Genomic DNA, 24,842 nt, shown 5'->3' on the forward strand with positions numbered 1-24,842 from the left:
CTGTTTGTGTCTCCTGATGAGAGAACAGCCACCACCTATGCTTGCGTTAAAGTGATCAAAACTGAGTTGGATCAAGCCTGGGCTCCCAGCTGTCAGTTTCTAGGAAACACCAAGGGTGGAGGAACTCACTACTCTGCAGCTTGAGGCTGCAATCAACAACATCCAGACTGCAGGACGCTCAACAGGTCAAAGGGTCCAAGTTCTTCCACAGATAAATTGTAACAAAAATAAAGGGATGGAGGGGAAACTGCAGATAAAAAAAGACTTAAGAAAATTTTTAAAAATGAACAAGACTAAAGGTGTGCCTAGGGATGCACACTTGAATGAACTATAAAGAAACATAAGGACGTGATTGATGACCCTAGAAGTCAGGGGAGTCTTTGTAGGAAACAGGGGGAGCTGTGACTAGGGGGCCAATGAGGGGCTTCCCAGGGTGGCTGGCGAAGTTCTATTTCTGGAGCTGGGCTGTGGTTACCAGGGCGTAGGCTTTAAAATACTTTACTAAGCCACACATTTGTTCCTACGCTGTTCAACTTTTATTTTACAATGAAAAAGTCATGCACACCCACACACACACACAGATCTGACCACGTTGTTACCCTGTTAAAACCCTTCAGTGGCCTCACAGTACTTGTAAGAAAAAGTCCAAACTCCTTCACAGGGTGGACAAGGTCTTGCAGCATCTGGCTGTCCACATAAAGCCTCAATGCTTGTTTGTCTCCACCTTACATTAAATTTTCAGTTCCTCAAAAGCACTGTGCTTCCTTATGTCACGGCCTCTGAACATCAGTTACTTCTGCTTAGAACTTTCAAACATGCTCTTTCCCTTTCACTTGGCTGATTCCTATTTGTCCTTCAGGCCCCTGGAGGAAAGCCTTCCCAATGCTCCAATGCTGGGCATACTGAAGTATTAATTACCTGTCTTCCACTGCACACTGTACTTTCTCAATCACAACCTTATCATCTGCATTAATATTGTCTATTAGTTCATATTTTCCTTAGATCAACAATTCTAGGCAAGATGTATAACTTATGTCAAATTTTTATATCCCAATATCTAGGCACAACATCTAGAACAGAATAAGTATACAATAACCTTGCATAAAATGAATTATATGCATACATTTGTTTATAAATGAAAACTACCTTTAGTGACATCAAAGTATAAGAACACGAAGTAAAATAAAAGCAATAAAGATAAAAATAATAGCTAACACCTTATGCCAGTTACTGTTTCATTAATTCTTTTAACCCTCTAAACACTATGAGGTAAGTATTATATAATGTTTATCACCAATTTACAGATGAGGAAACTGAGTCATTAAGAAATCAAGTAACATGTTCCATGTCATATGGTTCACAGATGGGATTAGAACATGGAAGTCTGACTCCATGGTCCTTGATCTTAATTCTAATACAGTATCACTCCTACCACCTAACATCACTACCATTCATTCCAAATACTGAAGCAGGTAGCTTTAAAATAAAAACAAAATTCTATTGGGGTTACCTGACCAGGAGTACCCATGAATATTATGTGGAAGTTAAGATGATAGACACCAAAATTCAAGAGATTAGGCAGGAGAGAATACAGGTGCAGGAGAAGTGCTTCAAAGAGCAGGGAATCTGAGACTCCCTGGGGAACTAGACACAGAGATGTCAAAACCTGACATACCTGCTACCAGCCTCCAAGTGGGCCAAAGGTGCAACACCTCTGATTACAGAGTATCAGCAGGCAGGTCTTCAGAGTGAGAGTGAGGCCAAGTAAGTATGAGCATCCACAGTGCACAAGGCACCAAATCAGATTCGAAACTGAAAACAGATCTTGGACTCCTGCTCATGGTAAGCCTAGACTACTCATCAAAATATGGTCATTCAGTCATTCAATTTAAGTTATTAAGTGTCCTTGTGGCCCCTATAGCATATTCAGCTCTAAGGACAGAGAATTAAAACATGATGATGGTGCTACTCTCAATAAGCTTATGTGCCAGAGGCAAACAAATGGTAGAATCTATACAGTTATAGTGTAGGCGAAACATCCTGGAAGAGTTCTGCATGGATTCCTTAGCACACCTGAATCACACTGGCCAGAGTAGGGTAGAAACTGGAGTTTAAAAGGTTTTTACAAAGAAGTTTCTTTAGGCTGCATCTTGAAGACACACACTCCTAATCAGAGAACCAGGTAAGTAACCCTGTTACTACTGCAAAACCAGTAAGTCACATGAAAAATAAGACCTATGAGAATTGAGACGGATGAGGGGCTAGAGAAAATGTTATGGAAGAAGGAGAAGCTAAACAGGATCCTGACATCTACATCGAGTTGGGAAAAGGAGGAAGGAAAGGGGTGGATGAGTCTGGATCCCTGCAGGCAGAAAGCTCAGCTTAGGGCTGGCCTGTAAACTTATTACCACCCAGAGTGAGGCAGAGGTGAAAATATCAGTACACATGGCCCAGTGAATCACTGAGGATGCACATCAAAGCCTGCTGGTGAAAAGCTTAAAACACTAAAATCACAACATTCCAGGAAATAAAAAGATTTCAAGAATCCAAAAGCTCTGGATGGGGGCATGTTTTACAGGAATGATGACAGGCTGATCTTTTTTAACCACCTAAAGATAATTCTTCCTGAAGAGCTCACCCATATCAATGACACCACCACCAACAATAGCAAAATGTATTCAGAGTAATGAGAGTGAAGCACTGAATAAAGGGGAGAAAGGAGAAAAACGGCTAGAGGTAAGGAGTGTGGCACTTCTCTGTTCTGGGGCAGCCATAGAACAGAGAATGTGGAAGGTGATGGCTGTATAAAAATGAACAGATATGGCCAGGAAGTCTTAAAAATTGTACTAATAAATATATACCAAAGTATTTTCCAAGAGGATCTATGAGCACTTGTAATGATTTCAGGGACAGAGGGCTTTGAAATTCATCTCCCCACATAGTTGGTGATACCAACAAAGTGAGACCATTAAAGTGGAGAGAAAAGTCATGCAGAAAGCGAACTAGGGACATCCCTGGTGGTTCAGCAGTTGGGAATCTACCTGCCAACGCAGGGGACACGGGTTTGACCCTTGGTCTGGGAAGATCCGACGTGCCGAGGAGCAACTGAGCCTGTGTACCACAACTACTGAGCCCATACGCTGTAACTACTGAATCTGGCGCGCCTTAGAGCCCGTGCTTCACAAGAGAAGCCACTGCAGTGAGAAGCCCACGCACCGCAACTAGAGAGTAGCCCCACTCACCACAACCAGAGAAAAGCTTGCATGGAGCAGTGAGGACCCAGAGCAGCCAATAAATAAATAAATATATATTTTTAAAAGTGAACTATCTTCTCTCCCACACACCCACTCTACACTCCATCTCCTGTCTGCATCACTGTGTACCCATTTGCCCAAGACAAAAACCAAGTCCCAAGCTTTCAACCTCCCTTCCCTTTACAATTTAATTTTTAAGTGCCTTAGAACCATAGGGGGAACTTGGTAAAAGGAAAGGCTCTTTGGCCTACTCCAAATGATCGTGTTTCCCTGAGTCTGGGCCAGTTCCAGGAAGCCCTGTTTTTAAGAACACCTGTTGATTCTGATGAAGGAACCATAGTTTGAGAAACAATGTCCAATATCCAATCACTCTCTTTGTAGATACTCTGTCCTAAATGTCCCTTAAATTCATTCCTTCTTGTTTCTATTCTCTCTGGCTTAGCTGTGATCTTCACTTCCTCCCTAAGCTTCCACCTAGTTCCCCTCCGCCTGATTCCCCTCCTCAAAGCCATCCACACACAAAGCTTTTAAACTGCAGGCTTACATGAGAAACGTAATGATCTGTCTCCTGACTATGGTTTCTCCTGCTATCCTAAGCAGGCATGTTGACACTGCAATGAAAAAGGAAGGATGGAGGAAAGAGACTGTGTTGCTGCTGCTAAGTCGCTTCAGTCGTGTCCGACTCTGTGCGACCCCATAGACGGCAGCCCACCAGGCTCCCCCGTCCCTGGGATTCTCCAGGCAAGAATACTGGAGTGGGTTGCCATTTCCTTCTCCAGTGCATGAAAGGGAAAAGTGAAAGTGAAGTTGCTCAGTTGCGTCCGACTCTTAGCGACCCCATGGACTGTAGCCTACCAGGCTCCTCTGTCCATGGGATTTTCCAGGCAAGAGTACTGGAGTGGGGTGCCATTGCCTTCTCCAGAGACTGTGTTAAACACAGCTAAAACACGCTCTCTTGATAGATACAGCAGAAGGAGATGAAGAAGGAAAGAGCCATTCTGAAGATAACTATGGTAAAAAGAACCAGCCAGCTTTAGAAAAGACTGCACAGACACAGTCATGTTACTGCTATCCTCCCGTAGTTATAAATATCTCTTCATACACTATTAGTAAGAACTTAATGCCAGCAAGGCTCTACATCTTAAGTGATACTAGTACTACTGCTGCTGCTGCTGCTGCTGCTGCTGCTAAGTCGCTTCAGTCGTGTCCGACTCTGTGCGACCCCATAGACAGCAGCCCACCAGGCTCCGCCGTCCCTAGGATTCTCCAGGCAAGAATACTGGAGTGGGTTGCCATTTCCTTCTCCAGTGCACGAAAGGTAAAAGTTAAAGTGAAGTTGCTCAGTCGTGTCCGACTCTTAGCGACCCCATGGACTATAGCCTACCAGGCTCCTCCGTCCATGGGATTTTCCAGGCAAGAGTACTAGTACTACTACTTCACTTAATAAAGGCAACTTTAAAAAAAGATTATAAAGCAATATTGAAATAGAATATATATATATATATGTAGCACTTGCTAACTCAAATCTCTCAAGATACAGGGCAAGGAATGCATAAAATTTAAACAACATGCTTAGCAAGTTTTAATATTAGATAAATGTGAGAGCCAGATTGTAAAGATGGTGTGGAACTTACCACATTTGCATCTTTGCTGTATATACAGGGTGCTGCAGCACAGATTTAGAACCCCTTCAGAAGAAGGATGAGGATTCCTCTGGCCTTCAGCACAGCTCCCTAGGACAACTCTAAAAGCCCACAGTGAATGTTTTCATTAAAAAGGCAACAAGTGACACTAAAAGAGCAGGAGGTAGGGGGGAACGTTACTCATCATGGAGACAGTTGAGAGTTGCACCAACACTGAATGTTACACTCAAACAACAAATAGATCCCACAGGAAAACTAACTTCAGATTTCTTTTCAACTGGGTATGTTTAGAGGTGTATGCAAGACACAAAGGGCTTCCCCAGTGGCTCAGTGATAAAGAATCTGCCTGCAATGCAGGAGACCTGGGTTTGATCCCTGGGTTGGGAAGATCCTGTGGAGCAGGGCATGGCAACCCACTTCAGTATTCTTGCCTGGAATATCCCATGGACAGAGGAGCTGAGTAGGCTGCAGCCCATGGGGTTGCAAAGAGTTGGACACGACTGAAGTGACTTAGCACGCATGCATGCAGGATGATAGCAAAAGTTAGAACGGGACATGGAACAATGGACTGGTTCAAGATTGGGAAAGGAGTAGGTCAAGGCTGTATATTGTCACCCCACTTATTTAACTTACGTGCAGAGCATATCATGTGAAACGACAGGCTGGATGAATCACAAGCTGAAATCAAGATTGCCAGGAGAAATAACAACCTCAGATATGCTGATACCATTCTTAACGGCAGAAAGCAAAGAGGAACTAAAGAGCCTGTTAATGAGGGTGAAAAGAAGAGAGTAAAAAAGCTGTCTTAAAACGCAACATTCAGAAAACTAAGATCATGGCATCCGATCCCATCACCTCATGGAAAATAGATGGGGAAAAAGTGGAAACAGTGACAGATTTTCTTTTCTCAGGCTCCAAAATCACTGTAGACTATGACTGCACAGCCATGAAATTAAAAGATGCTTGCTCCTTGCAAGAAAAGCTATGAGAAATCTAGACAGCATATTAAAAAGCAGAGACATCACTTTACTGACAAAGGTCTATATAGTCAAAGATATGGTTTTTTCAGTAGTCATGCACAGATGTGAGAGTTGGACCATAAGAAGGCTGAGCACCAAAGAATTGATGTTTTCAAACCATGGTGCTTGGAGAAGACTCTTGAGAGTCCCTTCGACAGCAAGGAGATCAAACCAGTCAATCCTAAAGGAAATCAATCCTGAATATTCATTGGAAGGACTGATACTGAAGCTGAAGCTCCAATACTTCGGCCGCCTGATGCTAAGAGCCGACTCACTGGAAAAGACCCTGATGCTGGGAAAGATTGAGGGCAAGAGGAGAAGGGAGAGACAAAGGATAAGATGGTTGAATGGCATCATCGACTCAATGGACATGAGTTTGAGCAAACTCCAGGAGAGAGTGAAGGACAGAGAAGCCTGGCATGCTGCAGTTCATGGGGCCACAAAGAGTCGGACACGATTTAGCAACTGAACAACAACAGAGATGATATAAAATGTCTCACATTTGTTGTTAGAAAGAAGCATTATTAAACTATTTTAACTTCACTTCATTTGAATGGAGAAGAGTCTCCTTGTTGTGTATGAAAACCAGCACTGAGATGCTAAGCTAACCTTAACACCTGATGTGCCCTCTCCCTGAGCAATTCCTCACCTGCTTCCTCCTGCCACAGGTCTTGCAACATCAGTCCTTGCCCATTGCCTTCACCTGGAATGATGCTGGCAAAAACCTGTTTATTAAACGGTATACCAGAAGGGAATTCCCAATGGCCAGGTTCCTAAAATGTGTTTCTGTAAATATTAAAGAATCTGATCATCATAAAAAGCCTTGTTGTCATCAGTTTTAGACTTCTGTTCGCAAGGATTTATAGCAGGGTAAAAGCAGTGTCTTTCTTTAGATCACAGAATGAATGGAACAGAGAGAAAAAGAGAGGCAGAAGGGGAAGGAGGAAGAAGGGCAGAAGGGAAGGAAAGCATGAAGGAGAAAAAGCCAGGGGACTTGGGGGGTAGGGTTACTAGAGACCCTGCAGTTGAGTCCATTGAATTTGCTTCCTTGAATGGATTCCAGGGGCACTATGGGCTATGGCTCCAGGTCTTCACCACTGTAAGGTCATGAGAGGAAAACCCAATCTTTTTACTTAGGGTGCTGTGGCTCTACACTCTCCCCTACTTTGATCCCCAGCTTTACTGTGCAATTTAGAGAAGTAAAAAGCCTGAGAGACAGCTGTAGGGAACTGCATTTGAAGCCCAGCACACCACGCTGAGTGACGGGCTCACCCTTCATTTTGGAACATACAGGAATAAAACTGATTGGTTCATTTTTATATGCCAAAGGCATTTTTTTTCTTTACTTTATTATTTTTTTGTATTTTATTTTGCAAATGGGCCCTCAGATGTCACTCTCCAGAAGTTTGCATTGCACAGGCAAGGAATTTAATACACCGTCTGTTGCAAATAAAATGATAATTACTTTTCTTTCCAAAAGTTCAACTTTCTTTGTTTCCCTCCCAGTTCTGAATTCCTATAGCTGACTGGCACCCATGCAAGACTGAAGTAATTTCTTTCCTCTGTGATTTACTTTCTGATGATAAGTAAGCAAAAATACTATAAAGGGAAGAAAATGATGCAAAATGAGTACTTCTCAAAAACACAACTCCAGAGTAAGTAGGTAAAATGAAGTCCTGTGTGTCAAGAATAAAGCTACATGATCATATCTATTTCTGCATAGTAAAAATACACTTTTTAGTAAAATATGTATCAGGTACATAATGCTAAGAGCTTTACATGCATTATCGCATTTAATCCTTGGAACAACATTGCTTGCATGGGAAGAATCAATCCACATTTTAAAGACAAAGAAAGTGGAGTTTTACAGAAGTTAAAAAAAAACCTGCTAAAGGCTAATAAATTAGAGTCAAGATACAAGTGCAGCTCTGCATCCGAGGACTGCTATGCTTGGCCCCTTCCCCAGGCTTTACAATGTTTAGACAAAAGCCTTGAAAAGCCCGTTGCTCAGAAATGCACATGGGATAACTATATACTGTCAGTAGAGCTTGAACAACAAATCTTTTGTTACAATTCTATTTTAAATCTCTGTTCAATGCACTCATTTCTTCATAGTAGGTGAGATATGGTCAACTTATCTGTGTCTTTCTTAAGTGATTCAGGTGTGGCGTGATTTCTGATGATCATTTAAGTGAGTTTTTTGTTTGTTTTTAGGTATAGAAGATTACTGTAAGAACGGGCAGAGTAGTGTAATACCAAGCTCAGAGAACCCATCTATCATGAGCTCAGCTGAGACACACAATGTATAGAGAGGCTGCCTGACAGGTATACGTCATCTCACTCTTCTGTATGAGCAAAATTCTACTGAAGGACTAAGCTAGACTAGGGAAAAAAAGTAGAGTAGCCTGGGACTAAACCATACATCCATCCCCTCTACCTCCACTCTCAGTTCAGTTCAGTCACTCAGTTGCGTCCGACTCTTTGCGACCCCATGAATCGCAGCACGCCAGGCCTCCCAGTCCATCACCAACTCCCGGAGTCTACCCAAACCCATGTCCATCGAGTCAGTGATGCCATCCAGCCATCTCATCCTCTGTCGTCCCCTTCTCCTCCTGCCCGCAATCCTTCCCAGCATTAGGGTCTTTTTCAGTGAGTCAACTCTTCGCATGAGGTGGCCAAAGTATTGAAGTTTCAGCTTCAACATCAGTCCTTCCAATGAACACCCAGGACTGATCTTTAGGATGGACTGGTTGGATCTTCTTGCAGTCCAAGGGACTCTCAAAGTCTTCTCCAACACCATAGTTTAAATGCATCAATGCTTCGGCGCTCAGCTTTCTTCACCGTCCAACTCTCACATCCATACACGACCACTGGAAAAACCATAGCCTTGACTAGACGGACCTTAGTTGACAGAGTAATGTCTCTGCTTTTCAATATGCTATCTAGGTTGGTCATAACCTTCCTTCCAAGGAGTAAGCGTCTTTTAATTTCATGGCTGCAATCACCATCAGCAGTGATTTTGGAAGAACCTTCATCCAAGGATACTAGAACATTCATTCACTGGGCAAAAATATACTTGATACTCTGTTAGGAGATGACAGAGGCACGTATGAGCAAAACAGATCCAGTCCTGCCTTCAGTCTAGTCTAGTATGGCATAAAAAAGACAGCACTGTGCAATTCATCACACATGCACTGGAAGGATGTTCATGAAACTACCATGAGAGTTCTTCATGAAAACTCCAGGAGAAATTTCTTTCTGATCCTTGAATCAAGAGTAGTAGTTAGAATAACTGATCTATTTTTAATCCCATGGACACTATACTTCAAAACTAACTGAACCTACTTTCTTTACTTTTAAAAAAATTCAGGGCCCACCTGTGGCCCATTCACCCATCGGACAGAAGATGCATTTCAGCAACTGCCTCCTTGCTAGTCCAGCTGATATTCTTAATCTCTTCCTTTCCTCTTTTCTTTCTCAGCTAGTTCTTATTTGAATATTATATTTTGTTTCCTTAATCTTTGGGAAGAAGGGTACAGTAGAAACAAGTAAAGATAAGTAAAGAAAAATATACATACATATGAAAATTTTAGGAAAACTGAGCAATATGTGCTTACTCCAAAACGCCAAAAACTGACTCTAAAAATCTCTTAAATCTTGACTAAGATCTGTTTTTATTATTTTCTCACCTTAAAGTTTAAATTCTTGAAGGAAAAAAAATGATGGAAAATTTTTCATTTTTTGGCATCCAGTAGTGTTCCCTTTTTAATTAGGTAAGGACTGAATGCAGAAATCAACTATTTATAAAATAGAATTCCTCCATGTGCCAACTGACATATATAGAACTTGTTCTGGTGATTAGATGATATAAAAAAATGAAATGACTTTAAGTGTAAGAGAACACATTTTCTATTGTTACCAGGTCTAGATTTATGATCTCAGCTCATTAAATTTCTTAAAACAGTTGTATAATGAAGTTCTAATCACTCTTTTATATAACACACGGCCAACTGTAACCCAAATCCTAGCTCTCATTTGGAAGAGGAGATCTATAGGGGAAAAAAGACTTAATTTAAAGGTCAAAGACATTATTGGTGATGCTGAAAATAATGTGCCATTTTATATATAGGTTAAAGTAACATCTTTTAAAATTTGATTTTTACAACCAAGTTAAGAACAATTCAATTACCTTGTTACTTTTACTGTTATGGAGAATGTTATGAAGAATGCATGACATTAACAAAAGGTAGAACAAAGGAGAGAGAGCTTCTGAAAGAGAATATGGACACCTCCACAAAAGCAGATACAGGACATAGATACATCTCATTTTTGTGTACTCGGTGACAAACAAAATTATAATGTTAAAAGATGACAGTACTGCATGTGGTCATTTTTCAATCACCAACATCATTATCAATCTATGAGATCCCTTTCTACTTTATCAGATGAACACATAAGATCAGCATATAACTAGATAATATTTTCCATTTAACTTTTCCAATGGCCTTGGACTCTTAAATAAGTAAATCTACATCTGTGATCTTTTAGCTCTTTACTTACAAAATATTCAAATTAAATGAACTACATTAATAAATCTGTATGCATATATATGTCAGATGTACTTCTTTTTAATACCAGACAAAAGACACATCACTGTTCCTTTCCCGTAGACTGTCACAATTGGTGCTACCATCAGATTCTTATCTGCTAACAAAAAGGGCCCAAGGGAGCAACACTGAAAGTTTTAATGGAACAACACCAAAAGGAACATATTATACGTTAAACAGATGTTCTGGTTTTGAGAGCAATTTGAACAAAGATAAGCAAAGTCTCCAAATAAATCCCAAACAAATACTACAGCCTACATACACCAAATTATAAACTAAACAAGGTCTAAATACTAAGTAAACACCAGTAACAATAATTATCGTTGTCATTCTTATTTATAGAAGGCTTACTATGTGACAGGACTGTGCTAGGAAGTGTTTTACATTATCTCATTTATTCCTCAGATCTTTAAGTAATTCATGAATAAAAACTAATGACTACCCTCCTCATTAAGTGATCCTTACGCTTAATTCTGAGCAGAGAATATTGTCCTAGCTTAGGTTTCAAATACCCAGTGTTTGCAGCCTTTATCCTAGGTGCAAATCTTAAATTTACAGAGCTATTTTTTTCCATCATTGAATCCCCAGCATCTATATGGTACATGACATACAACAGATGCTCAATAAATGTTTGTTAACTGAACAAGTGAATGGACACAATTTACTCATTGGTTTTTATAAAGAGTAGGAAGGATCTTCATGGAATATGGCAAATGTATTAAGCTTGATGAAGCCATTTTAGAAAGCTTTTTAAAAATTCCGTAGTATTAAATATTGATCTCTTTTATAAATAAAAGTCTTTTTTTTCCCCTGAAACCAAATATAGGTGAACTATATCCTAAGACAGTGACAACACCTACAATACTTTCTCTGGGCATAATAGGAACATACGATTTAGTTGATTTAAATATGGATAGTTGAACTATGAAAACATTCAGCAGTATTTTAAGTTTCAAAAAGGGACTGATTATATTCAGCTACAATTTAATAAAAATTTAAGAGTCTAGGGATTGTGTGCGATAGCTCTTAAAACTTGTAATTTCCACAAAATCATTTTAAAGTACTACCTAGTAACAGTTCTTCCCAAGATAAAAATATTCCAGTAACTTGACTTTTTAATGCTAGGATAACTTCTGGAAATACACACCAGATACAAAGGTAAATTCTCAATTTCTGACCTTCATCTACCAGGAAGTCAAGAGAAAGAACTCAACTGTTCAGCTCTGTTAAATCACAGACTGGCTTTTGGGTTACTGGATAATGGCATAGAGTTATACCTGTTTTAATCAATACTGCCACAAAAAAAGTACCAGTCCTCTAGTATATTTCTACACATCTCCATCAACCAGTAATTCTGAACCTGTAGAAACTATGAAAATGATCATTTTTAAGTTTTATTTTCCTTCTTTTAATCCTTTCTAATGACAGCATTCATTTAAGTTGGTGTTTATATGCCTGAATGTTTTTTATTATAATAAAATGGCACAGGTCTTGTGCAAGTCTTTTAATGTGACTGTATTTATACTAATAGTGTCTCCATTATAAAGTGGTACTTCCAGTTACCTTCTCTTTCATGAAGTGAAATTAATGTTCCAGAATGGCTCTCTGGAACATTTTCATCAGTATCTTAATCTGTCAAATTTCACTTATCTATCTAAAACAAAAAGGACTTTACCTTTACAGACAACAAAGATTTTTTCCTCAAGTACTATAAATATGGCTGCCATTTTTAACTAACTGTACAATGTCAAGTAACTGTGATATCTGCTAACAGAAATTTATAGTTCAAATATCCAATTTTCATACATCATTTTTTTATTATTTAAAAAAAATTTTCCAAGCTTTACGGAGGTATGGTTGGCAAATAAAAACTGAAGTCATACATCTTTTATGTTCTTTCTTAGAGTCAGGAATAGAATGAGTTAATCAAGAACAGAAACTATGGCATATATGGCTCAGCTTTGAAACGATCCAAATAAAAAGCTTCTTTTCAATCTAAAATATTGTAAGCTTCAAAATGATTATTCATACCTAACAATAAGCCTTAAAAATAAGCTCTGATATGAATGTAATACCAACGCTTCTATAATCTTTTTCAATAAGGAATTTCAGAAAATCCTTCAAACTCTATAAGCAAACAACATTCTTTATCATATTTGCAGAAATTTAGGAAGAATTAAATTTATTTATTGTATTGGCAGAATTCAGGAAGCTTGCAAGCTACTACCACTCTTCACCCCTATGATATGTGAGATGTAACTCACAACATTAAATGCATTCACTGATTTTTCTAATCATTTAAAAATGAGCTCTTTCTAACCCTATGACAATTAACAGCCTATGTAATTTTAAAAGGATATTTCATATAGTTTGCGATTTTTTTAATGTAATTGGTCCATGACTATGTATTAAAACACAGTTTAAATAAGAATACACACAGAAGCTCTAATTAATTCATCTCATACCTTTTTGGAATCAGGTAGGCACATTAATTATAAACAAATAAATTTAAGCTAATCAAGAAGTGACAGGAAGTTTGTTCTCAAATTTTGAACTTCTGAAAGTAAATTATTACATAATTAGAATTCCTCACATAATTATACTACAACATTGGTTTTCCTACAGGTTTGGGCAATTTGCTGGTTATTGGATAAGATCTGGTTTATAAATTGCCAGTTAATCCTATCACATTTACTTTTAGCTCTTCAAGCTCCTAATTGTCCTAAAATGGAAAGAAATCTTAATTGGAGGAAATCTCTTGCTGGCAAAAGGTTTTAACCACTTGGGGGTCAGTCAGAACCTAAGACCTGATGATAGTAATACAAGTGTGCTAAACAACTGGGAAAGAAATCTCAACAATCAAGATGATACTATTTACTCAAGGCAGCAAATTATTTTTTCTTTGGTTAGATTGTATCTATAAATATTTTTCTTCTAACTTTAAACATGGAAGTTACTAGGTCTTTGAAACTAGAGACCATTCATAAGCCACTGACAACACAAATAACAAACAATCTTTCCCCTTCAATCACACACACACACACACAGACACACAGACACACAGACACACACACAAGGTATATGAAAATCTGGCCTCTGAAATTTCATCTCCCTATGAATTCATTGCTTAAATCACAGCGTTAATACAGTAAGAAGAAAAAGACAAAAATCTACCAACTAGGCTGAGCTGCCATCCTCTCCATGTAGTCTTTGGCCATATCTCGGGCTTCCATGTTCTCAGGATACAGCACACAGAACATTGCTAAGGCCCCCAAGTTGTTGCCGTAAATCTCATTCCAGCGGGCGCTGTATTCCTTGGGATCCCAAGGAGGGAGGTACTCCAAGGGGCTGGACAGCATGGTGTTCACGGCCTCAGTAAGCCGGGCGGCAATGTGCTCGTGGGAGCTGGCGGCCCTGAGCTGGAGCTCGGCCACCTCCGCCCTGGAGAAGTACAGCATTGGGTGGCTGTCGTAGTTGGCATTGGTGAAGGGGATCATGACTTCTGGATTCTCGTCGGTGACGCAGGCTGACACAAAGCAAAACAAACATATGAAAAACACACTGGGAGCCCCCCGTGTGTGAGTCCTCATCGTGGCATCAGATCTCCAAATCGCCAAGGCAGCCAAACCATCTTCGAAAGATCCTACAGGAGAATAAAAAGGAGAGGAGGTTATGTCAGCCAGGGGACCACGGTGAAGCAGGAAATATATGGAAGGCAGCCACCTTGCATACTATGAAAATTAAGCTTAAAAATTTTCAGATATTTCAAAAACACAACAAAAATTTGAACTAGGAAGAAACTAAAACCTAATAATTTAATTAATTACACATGATACATCAGAAATATTCATTGTGGAAAACAGAACTTTGGACTTGGGAAAATGGTGTAATCTTTGCTCGAGTAGAGAAGAAAAACTCTTGCTGGCATTCTTCTCACATTTCATCGCACAAAAGAGTTTCAATTTTATGGTATTTTGGGGACATTACTATGAAGGCAACAATAACCAAAAGCTGGTGGTGAAATGTCTGGGAATCTGGATGGACATTAGTAAAAAAAAAAAAAGAAAATCCTGTCTTAATACAGCCTCCTGCACTCTAAGTTCTCCCCTCCTTCTAACATTCTCCATTCTGAACGAGGGATTAGGATCAATACATCTATATGAATGTGAGCAGACAAAATATTATGAGTAAGGCTGAATATCCTCTTTGTGTCAGCAGAAGGTGGGGACAAGGACTAACAGAAGTAGGGTAAACATCTGCTAAGCCCGTGAGTTCCCTGGGATGACATCAGCAGGCATGCAAGGCAAGATCAGACATGGGGCTGCTCGGACTGGAGACTTACATGCCTTCATTCAGAAAATAAAATTCCAAACTTAAAAGGCTGAAAGAACACGTGTGCATTTTCCCATTATTATTTGAAACTACTGTCTACTTTTTTCATTTCGCACTTGGGATTTTGGTGTCATTCAGTTAAGTCAGACATTTAAACCAAGCTCACATATTTTCTTAACTGCTTAACTTTCTTGAAAATCCTTTTCTTCAGTGGCAGCTTTGCTCACTGGTTAAAGAATGTCTTTCAAAGTAGGAACATTAAAAAAAGAAACCCCTCAGCCTGGTCTATGTCCCACATCTGGGATAAAGCAGGCATAAAATCCCCCAGAGGCAAGTCAGGGAATTCTTAAAATTCTTCAGAGGGGAAAGGTTATGGAAAGCAGACCAGAAAAAGACAGTTTTATGTAAATAATGAACAGTAGTTTTCAATTATTAAAGGGAGAAACTGATGGGGGAAAAAAAATCAATCTCCCCAGCTGAACAAAAACCATTTTTCCAAGGAAAATTTGCCTCATCACCTTCAGAAGAAAGAAAACCAAGGGTTTAACACACGTTGGAGAAGAATCCATACTCTTAACTTGCTCTGTGTCCAACGATGCAACACTGCATCACTTACAGATGCTGCCATAAATTCTAGTATTCTTTATATTTCTGAATGTGCTTTAGCCTATATATAAAAAAGTCAGTGGCAGTGTGTGTGTTAAGTATTTTAGACTTACTTCAAGAACAGAACTTTTAATGAATAAAAAATGAATATAGCCAAGCTACATAAAATATATAAAATAGAAATAACTCTTGGACTCTACCCATATTATGTCTAGCACCCAAATCTTCAAGGCGGCTGGCTGGATCCTTCAAGGTCAGAGAGCTGGCCAAAAGAAACAGTCTTCGGTGGTTATGTCTGAGAAGGGGTGTGGTCTCTGGTAACACAAGAGACGTGGCTTGGTCTGAAAGTTCACTCCCCATCACCCTCACCCTGGTGTTTATTTTCTGCTCTTTAAGAGAACAAGTGTGCTAATTAAAAAAAAAAAAAAGCCTGCATATATTAAATCCCCAAAGGTCTAAAACTGGATGGGGACATCAATGCAATTAGCACCATGTGGGTTTTAGGCACCCAGGGTGAGGATGGCTTGGAGGTTTCTCCTTTAACCGACCTCTACATACATGGAACTGAGAATCTTTTCTCAACTACTGGTTTTTAAATGTGCAGCTCAGGTTTTAGGTGGGTAAGCAGGTGGCGTGGGGTATGGAGGGATGGGTTGGAAGCTATGTGAAGACTGGAATCTGTATCTCAGCTTTTGTACATGCATGCGTGCTAAGTTGCCTCAGTCATGTCTGACTCTTTGCGACCCCATGGACTATAGCCCACTAGGCTCCTCTGTCCATGGGAATCTTCAGGCAAGAATATTGAAGTGGCTGTGCCCTCCTCCAGGGGATATTTCCAATCCAGGGCTTGGACCTGGGTCTCTCATGTCTCCTGCATTTGCAGGAGGGTTCTTCTATACACACATTCCCTAAAAGGGGCTGAGGCTGATATGTTATATTCTCTTTCTCTTTTTCTAAAAAAAAAAAAAAGTTTTAGTTTTAAATTTTGGGCTGCACCCTGCAGCATGTGGGATCTTAGTTCCCCAATCAGGGATCAAACCCACACCCCCTGCATTGTAAGGCAGAGAAGTTGTAATCGCCAAGAAGTCCCTGATCTGTTATATTCTCTTTCTCCTGCCTTATGTACAGCACCCTCCTACCCAGGTCTGGAGTCGCTGAGGTTAGAGAAGCTGCTCCAGTGAGACCCTCCCAATGCAGGACTGAACCATGTTGTGATCTCAGCCACTTCTGCCACGTGGCTTCCAGTTACATAGGACATGCCCGAGTATATTTAAACTAGAAGCGTTGCTCCTGAAGCACAGACCTCATTAAGATGTTGTTTTGGGAACGATGCCATCTCAATATGCCAACTGTTACTGAAGGTTCTCTAGTTATTGCTTCGAATTCATGTGGAGGTGTCAGGGCAGCAAGGCTTGAGTTACCACACATTGAAAACATTCCTGTTGGAATACATGTGGGCCAGGGTACAACCCACAGAAATTCTGCTAAACGATCATCTATGAAGCGGAGGAGAAAAGACTATGACACTCACAGGGGCACAAATTGTTCTGCTCTCCTTATGGCATATATGCAACCAGCCCAGCCCCCATTCTCCACCAGCTATGAAGGCCTTTGCTGATCTACCCAAAGAGTTACTATCTCCTGTATCTGGCTGATGCCTGTATCACATGGGACTGTTTCAGCTGTTTATGCCAAATCTCACGAAAGAGGGGACCACAGCTTCCTTTTTGCATCACAGGGGTTAGTAGTGTGTGCCTGGCATTGTACAAGGTAGTTCACAGACACTGAATTTCTGGGCTTAGGAGCTGATAGAGGGGATCTTATCACTAAAATGAGCAAGGAGAAATCTTACTCCTCCTTACTTGAAGCTAAAGCAAATTCAGAATTTTCGAGACACAGTTTCTGCCAGGAAACAAGAGAAAAATACTCATGAGGCCTAGACACTCCTGTAGCCTAAAAAACATTCAGTAGTTTACCAAAAACAGAAAGAGGAAAAGAAATGAAACTAAAGTCTTTAGGCTGATAACCCAAAGGGAGACCTAGTTCTCATCTACCATCTTAAATCTGTCTAGGTTTTTATTGAAAAGCCCCTATATCAAGGTTTTGGGTTTCCCTTTAACCATCTAGCTTCGGCATTCTGTGTACCCTCTCTGACAAGGGAAGAGCTGGAATGAGATGAAAGGAGCATTCCTCAAGGTAATTTTGGGTGGACACTGGTGGCTAGGCCTTATGCTAACTTCCTGTACTTATTTTAGTGCACATTAGGAAAAGCAATAAGCATCATATCAAACCAGATTTCAACAGACACATAAAGTTCCTGTTTAAAATACATTTAAGTTTAAAAGAAAAGCAAATGGATACGGCAAAAACTGTTGAGGGCGGTGCCTGAATGACCAAAGTTTGGAAGATGCTGAAAATGCTGAGTGAAACAATGGGCATTAAAGGGTAAAGAGTTTACCAAAATGACCAACCATGACTCTCCTCCTCTCTCTAACACAAAACACCACCAGTTCCCTCAAATCTTTAAGCTGCCCTTGGCCCAGTTCAGGAGCAAGGCACCCTCAAAATGGCAAAATCGTGAGCTCCCCTCAGAAGCTGCCTATGTGTAGTGCACAGTTTACTCCTAATTCAGTTCTCAGGATGGTTCTGAATGACCTTTTAGCCTCATTTCCCCCAACAGCCTTTCTTTCCTCTTCTCTTCCACCAACTCTCTCTCCTAATTCAGTTTTCCTTCCCATTCTTTCGTCTCACTTGACACAGCTCAGAGAGCAAAACATTCCTAACTTTAGACCTAATCAATGAATACAGTATAGTTGAGATAATTCAGACAGAAATACAATCATTTATCTGCTTGTATGCACCACATATATCTGCAGCAGTCCAACTGGCATTATGCTAAGGCCAAGTCAAATAACGTAAAAAGGATTTAACAAACTGCCCGAATTCCAATTATCTTAAGTAGGTTCACACTGAGCAACAATAAGCCTAAAGTTATTTTGCTTTAATTCTGGTTCCAACAATCCACTGCAGATACTATGACTGCTGACACACAGCGATTTTGTGTGAAATGCTCTTCACATATTTTCTAATAACTTAACGTGACAAAACAGTACTAAGAGTTACTCTCACAATATCTCAGCATAAATATCTAGAGACAGAAATAAACCTGAATCTCCTAAGGCATAAACCAAAGTTCTCTCCTTCAGCCAAATTTTTAACATTCATTAACATTAAAAGTTTCCATTTTTGTCATCCTTACACAAAGAAAGCACAGAAAGCATATGCAGAGAAAGAAAAGAATTGAAAACTATACCAGCATGTTGGTTTCAAAAATGAAGTGGGTTTCCAAACAATCTGGGGGTGATTTATAAATGAAACACACAGTAGTACAAAAGTTCTTTCAATTCCTCTGGTTTTAGAAATATAGAAAATATAAAGATGGAAGTAAGAAATCACCCTATAGAAAGTAAACCATGTCCCAAATTAAGATGGATTTAAAAACCCCTTAAAATATGTGCCAAGTCTAAGGAGCACAGCACTAATTAACATTATGGGCGTGGAGTTTGGCAGACACGTGTATAAGTTCCAGTTCTGTTGTCTACTAGTTTTGATTAACTGACTTCGGCTCTTAGAACCCCTATTCTCTCATTCATAAAATGGTCCCAACTTTCTGAGGCAAATAAATATTATATAATGCACTTAGCATAGAACCTGACATGAAATAAGAGCTCCAAATATTTATAGGCCGAAGAAACTTTTTGGCCAACCAAATATATGTCTAGGACAGCTGACCCTCCCACACTACAACTGGAGGTGCCCTTATTGATGAAGGGCTAAAGCAGTCTAGTAAACCAGACAACTGAATGCCCCTGACATTGTACCCTATGCCCTGGTAATGGCGTAGACCTTGCAGAAGTTTGCAACTACAGCTCCTTCTTATTCATGCTTCCACTGAAACCCAAGTTCTCTTCCTGTTTAGCCCTCCAGTCAGGTTTTAGGCAAACCAATGGTCTGACAGCACTAATATCTCCCAGCAGAGCTATATATTTCCTTCTCTGATCTATTTTAGGATTTGACTCTCAAAGAAACCTATTTCCAAGAATTTGAGAAACATCTTGCTGCGGTCTCACACATATTATTGCACTGTTTCCATATGTTTTAAGTAATAGAATACATACATATTTAAAGTTCTCCTCACTTTTCTATTTCAATTTTATTAAATGCATCATTAGGATAATTTTTAAAATTATTTTTCCTCAGTATCAAAATAAAACCTTATAGGTCCTTGGTCAACTTTTGTAGTGAAATAAATCTAACATTATTCTTAAATATATCAAATGCTAAGAAAACATATGGTTTTGGTACCATACAATCATTCCCTAAACTTATACTCCCTGATGTGTAAAGCCTATGGACTCAGCCAAAAAAGAAAAATTTAAAAACCAAGCACTTTTAATCAAAATGAAAGTTCTTTTTTTACTGAGGGCTTACTGTTTCCTTATTTAAAGGGTGAAATGAAATATATCTCCCCAAAAAGTCATTTCCAAACAAATATCCACAATATGAAATTATAACATATGGAACCCCAAGAATTTACACAAACTACTGAGGGAGTAATCATAACCCTGAACCCACACAGCAAAACCACACTGTGTATAATAATGGTGTTCACCCCCTTCACACTCAACGCTGGAGAAACTTTAGGTTAGGTCTGTAGGTTAAGTGCAGCCCTGCACAGTGAAAGAAAATTTCCACATGTTTCTAGGAAAGTTGTTTAGAAGATTCCACATTTTCTCATTCCACATTTTCTCTGAAGTTTACTTCTTTCCTACACCAATAGTAACTGTATAACTTCTTTATATGAGAAGAAGAATTAATATAGATTATATTTTTAAATGGTCATACATATTTTCTGGTGTCAAATCTGAAATTTCCATCTCGCATGCACCACAGACTTTTGGATGAGTAATTTAGTGGCTATCAAAATGAAGGCATAATTCAGGAGGAGAGCTTTGCCTGCTACACGTTCCTATAAAACTAAAAACCATTAAGATTCTGCTTTTGAGAGAGTGGTTGTCCTATAGAAAGCAGAGAGGAAGTAAAAGCTGTAAAATTTTCATGGAGGCAAAGAGAGAACATGATAGAGAGTAGGGGGAGAGAAGTATCTACAAAGTCACTGAGGAGACTACTAGAGTACTGAATTTTGCCTGCAAAAATGCTCAAAGAGAAAAGGAAATGGTTTTATACTTTCTAAAACAAGCTATAAGTATATTCTAGTTTATCTAGCAGTGTAACAGTTGATATCTTCTGATTGGTACTTGTTACAGTTTTAATGGATTTTCTTAATGATGACATTGGATGACAATATCCTATTTTCAGAATTTTTTATTCTTACATTATTTTCAGAATAATTAAATGCTGAGTGTGAAAGTCACTCAGTCGTGTCCAACTCTTTGTGACCCCGTGGACTATACAGTCCATGGAATTCTCCAGGCCAGAATACTGGAGTGGGTAGCCTTTCCCTTCGCCAAGGGATCTTCCCAACTCAGGGATCGAACCCAGGTCTCCCGCACTGCAGGTGGATTCTTTACCAGATGAGTCACCAAGGAAGCCCAAGAATACTGGAGTGGGTAGCCTATCACTTCTTCAGCAGATCTTAGTATAATTAAGTGTATTTCTTTTTTGGCATTCTGAATCTTTAAAAAGTGGTAGCTTATGTATTTTAAGTTTTCCACTGTACTGTTTTCCAGAATTGGAATACTAATTGCCTACCTATACTGGGAGTAAGACTTTCTTGTAAGCATTTATTCATTAATTCAGCTATGTATTGAGCAGCTATAGACCTAGGAACTATACTAGGCATGAGGCTACAAGGTAAAATTTCTCCCTTAGTCCAAAGCAATTTATCTAACTTATTGTACCTGGCCCTCCAAAAAATTAGCAATTTTTTTTGTTTTCAAAATTTTTCGTAATCAAAGATTTTTCTAGAAGAATCTCAAAAACTAGCTTTGACTTTCTCAGCAATAGCTTTAAACATGAAAACACTATTTTCTGGCATTAACTGACTAAAAGCATAAAGCATGTAAAGAAGATGAATAAAGATAATGAAGCCAAGAGCTAAATATAACCTCATACAGTTTCAAATAACAGTTAATTTAAACCAGGAAATGTTCATGAAAACTAAAGGAAAAATTTTCTTCCTGCCATAGATTCATAAGGGCAGACTGGTGAGGCAGTTCAGAAGGCTGGCCCAGCGGTCAGAGTGGCTTTTTTCACCACTGTGTGACTGTGGACAAGCTAAACCGATTCCCTTACTTAAAATGAAGAGGACAATGGTATTTGTCTCACAGGCTGGTTGGGAGATTAAACGACATAACAGCTATAAAGTAATTAACACTTTCTGGTAAGGGTTCCCCCAAAACGCTAGTTCTCATCATTCACCTCAGAACCTGATAGTGACGGAGGGCACAAGCAGGAGCCAGACTTGAGAGTTTGAATCCCAGCGCCACGACATCCTTAGCTGTGTTCCTGTAAAATGGATAAAATAATACATTTCTCACAGGGTTTCTGTGCTTAAATTAGCTTCAAGCATTAAAAGGGTCACTGGGATTTAGAAAGTGTTCAACAAACGCTAGCAGTTGTCATCATCCTGTCAATAAGAACACCAAGGTCAGTCCACGTGACAGAAAGCGCGCCATGACACCAGGAGGAAGTGCTCACAAACCATCACCCACAGAAGGTTATTTTTAAAATAGGTACAATGCACCATGCATTCATAACCTTGTAGATTCTTCAAAAGCCTACAAATACCAAATATTTTGACAAATATAAAGTATTTGATGCCAAGAAGTTGGTCTTTCTTCCTGCTCAGCAGCACATTTATAACTGAGGCTACACATTCCAAGTAACTGAACACATGTGAAGAGAAAAGAAGTTTCCACATTTAATACTATTTCTTTGGCAACCAAATTTTATACAGAGAGATAAAGCTTACTGATAAACCATTCTGACTGTATATGTGCTCACCCAGTCAGAAAAATATCCTAAACATAGAAACAACAGTCTTGAAGTTTAAAGATGAAAAACTTACTTCTGAACTTAAAATTTTTAAATCTTGTGTATGATTGAAATACATTTTATACTTCCCATAAATGGCATTATATGTTAATTTTCAGTTGGTAACGTAATTCTTTGAATTTGTGGACATAAGTATCTTTAATTCTGCAACCAAATCTTCTCCTTTGATTTTTGATATATAACTTCTTTTCTTAGCACCCGTGATGGTTAATTTTATGTGTCAACCTGACTGCAGGCATACAGTGCTCAGATATTTGATGAAATGTTATTTCTGGTTGTGTCTGTGAAAAGGTTTCCTGAAAAGATTAGCACTAGAAGTGGCAGACTGAGTAAAGTGGACTGCTGTTTCAAATGTAGGTGAGTTTTGTTCAATTCACTGAGGACCTGAATAGAACAAAAAGGCAGAGGAAGGGAGAAATCCCATCTTCCCTCCCTCTTCCTCCCTCTCCCTTCCTTTCTCTCTGCCTTACTGATGGGCACAGACATCATCTCCTCCTGCCCTTAGATTGGAACTTATACCACCAACCTTTCCTGGGTTCTAGCTTGCAGACAATCAACTTCCATAGCTGCATGAGTTGCACGAGTCAATTCTTCTGCCTCAACATCAACTTCCAGGCTACCCTCCCTCCTTTCTACCCCTTTCCTGACTCCAATCAGTACCACATACTTGGAGGTCAATGCCTCTATTCTTCTAGCCCACCATCTGCAAACTTCTGTGGGAAAAGTCATGACAGCCATTATATATTTTTCAGGCAAAGTACCACAAAATACATTTAACTTCTCATACATAATCTACTCTGGTTCACTCATTTACCTATTTACCTAAAACTATGCATATTTTGAATATGTCCTTATATTATCTCCTTCAGCATTAGGTCCTATAAATTTACCCTCTAATGATAATGACTCTAGGAAGCACTAATACCGTACTCAAAGCCCTACCTAGCTATGCAGGAAAGGGTTAACTCAAATCCTACACGTTTCTAAGAAAGGACTGGCCCATGTCTGGTTCATGGGAGATTAGTTCTTGAACCCTCATTATATTCTATGTAATGAGGATTTGGGGTGCCTGAGGCCTTGGTCCATGTGGTACTATTATGATCTGAAGGTTTATACTAACAATGGGATTCACGATGAACTGTCTTTGTTCTGGGGAACAAGAATCTGAATAGCTAAAGTCAGTCATGCAGGTGTTACAAGCTTCCACGACTGAACCCCAATAAAATCCCTGGGCGCCAAGGCTCAAGTGAGCTCCCCTGGCTGGCAACTCTTTGTGAGTGTTGTCACATATTCTTGCCAGGAGTGGAACTTCACTAGCAGAGGACACTGGAAGCCTGTGCCTGGTTCCTCCCAGACTTCACCCCATGCACCTTTTCTCTTCACTGATTTCAGTCTCTATCCTTCAGCTGTGTTAAACTATAGCCACAATTTTAACAGCTTTTTGAGTCCTTCTAGTGAATCACTGAGCCCAACTGTGGTCTTAGGGAACTCCCTGACCTCCTTTTTAGTTCAATGATCTAAATTCCTGTTAGAATTCTGAAAGTCTTGCTATAGCACTTTGTCTCATTACATAAGAAAATGCCATGATACTTTTCACCAACTCTTTCTCCTTACTCAACTTCTAATATTGTTCCATTTTAGACCCCCCAAAATGATTGTGTCCAAGGATGTTGCTGTTGAAGTAAAGGACACAACAGAATACTGGACTTAGTATTAAATAGCTTAAAAGCTTTAGATATTGTCTAAAAATGAAATACATAATGTTAGGCGGAAAAGCTTGGAAGACTTTCACTAGGAAGTAATTTGCTGGAACTAAACATACAATTCCAGTTCATTTGTTTAAAATTAAAATGTCACTTATTGGATGGTATGTATGGAGTGATACTTTTAACACTATACACAGTTCTTTTTCATCTCTTACTTATATTTAAGCATTCTTCCATTTTTTAATCTTCTACTTTTTTTTGTTGTTGTTGCTGTCTTTCACATTCTCAAACATTTTTATGTGTACTTTTGTTCTCATTCTCATTTTTGTCTCACGGATCATAGTTCCTTGGCATTAAAATCCCTGAGTACTTTCCAAATGTCCTCCTATGAATCATAATCAAAACTCAGAATACCACAGACTTGGTTTGTAGAACAATGATACAGAGATGTAATTAACCCAAAGACGCAGGCACCGCCGTCTCAGACTTCCCCATTTCAGTCTCAGTTACTGGCAATCAATCCTGCCAGAAATTCAGGCCCAAACTCCCTTCCTTCCCTTCCCCGATTTGTCTCCGTATTCAAACCATCAGCAAATTC

General features: G+C 39.3%; 1 protein-coding gene across 14 annotated transcripts in view; it reads right to left on the bottom strand.

Moving 5' to 3' along the window:
* DSE (dermatan sulfate epimerase) overlaps positions 1-24,842 on the bottom strand; it is a 141,360-nt gene that overhangs the window by 33,420 nt on the left and 83,098 nt on the right. For 6 of the 14 annotated variants that reach the window (XR_014065391.1, XM_081530049.1, XM_081530038.1 and 3 more), the window contains one exon: positions 13,698-14,166. The exons of 2 other annotated variants lie outside the window; for them this stretch is intronic. Coding sequence is in view for 9 of the 12 variants with exons in the window: in XM_081530038.1 (XP_081386164.1) it covers positions 13,698-14,113 (416 nt within the window). In the remaining 3 variants the exon portion in view is untranslated. Of the gene's footprint in view, positions 1-13,697; positions 14,167-16,764; positions 16,901-21,902; positions 21,990-24,842 lie in introns of all 14 variants that reach the window. 6 more of the 14 variants (XM_081530050.1, XM_081530044.1, XM_081530043.1 and 3 more) reach the window with 2 other exon arrangements.

The sequence above is a fragment of the Giraffa tippelskirchi genome, chromosome 9 (assembly GCF_054371585.1).
Source record: "Giraffa tippelskirchi isolate mGirTip1 chromosome 9, T2T-mGirTip1v1.2.pri, whole genome shotgun sequence".
Taxonomy (NCBI): domain Eukaryota; kingdom Metazoa; phylum Chordata; class Mammalia; order Artiodactyla; family Giraffidae; genus Giraffa; species Giraffa tippelskirchi.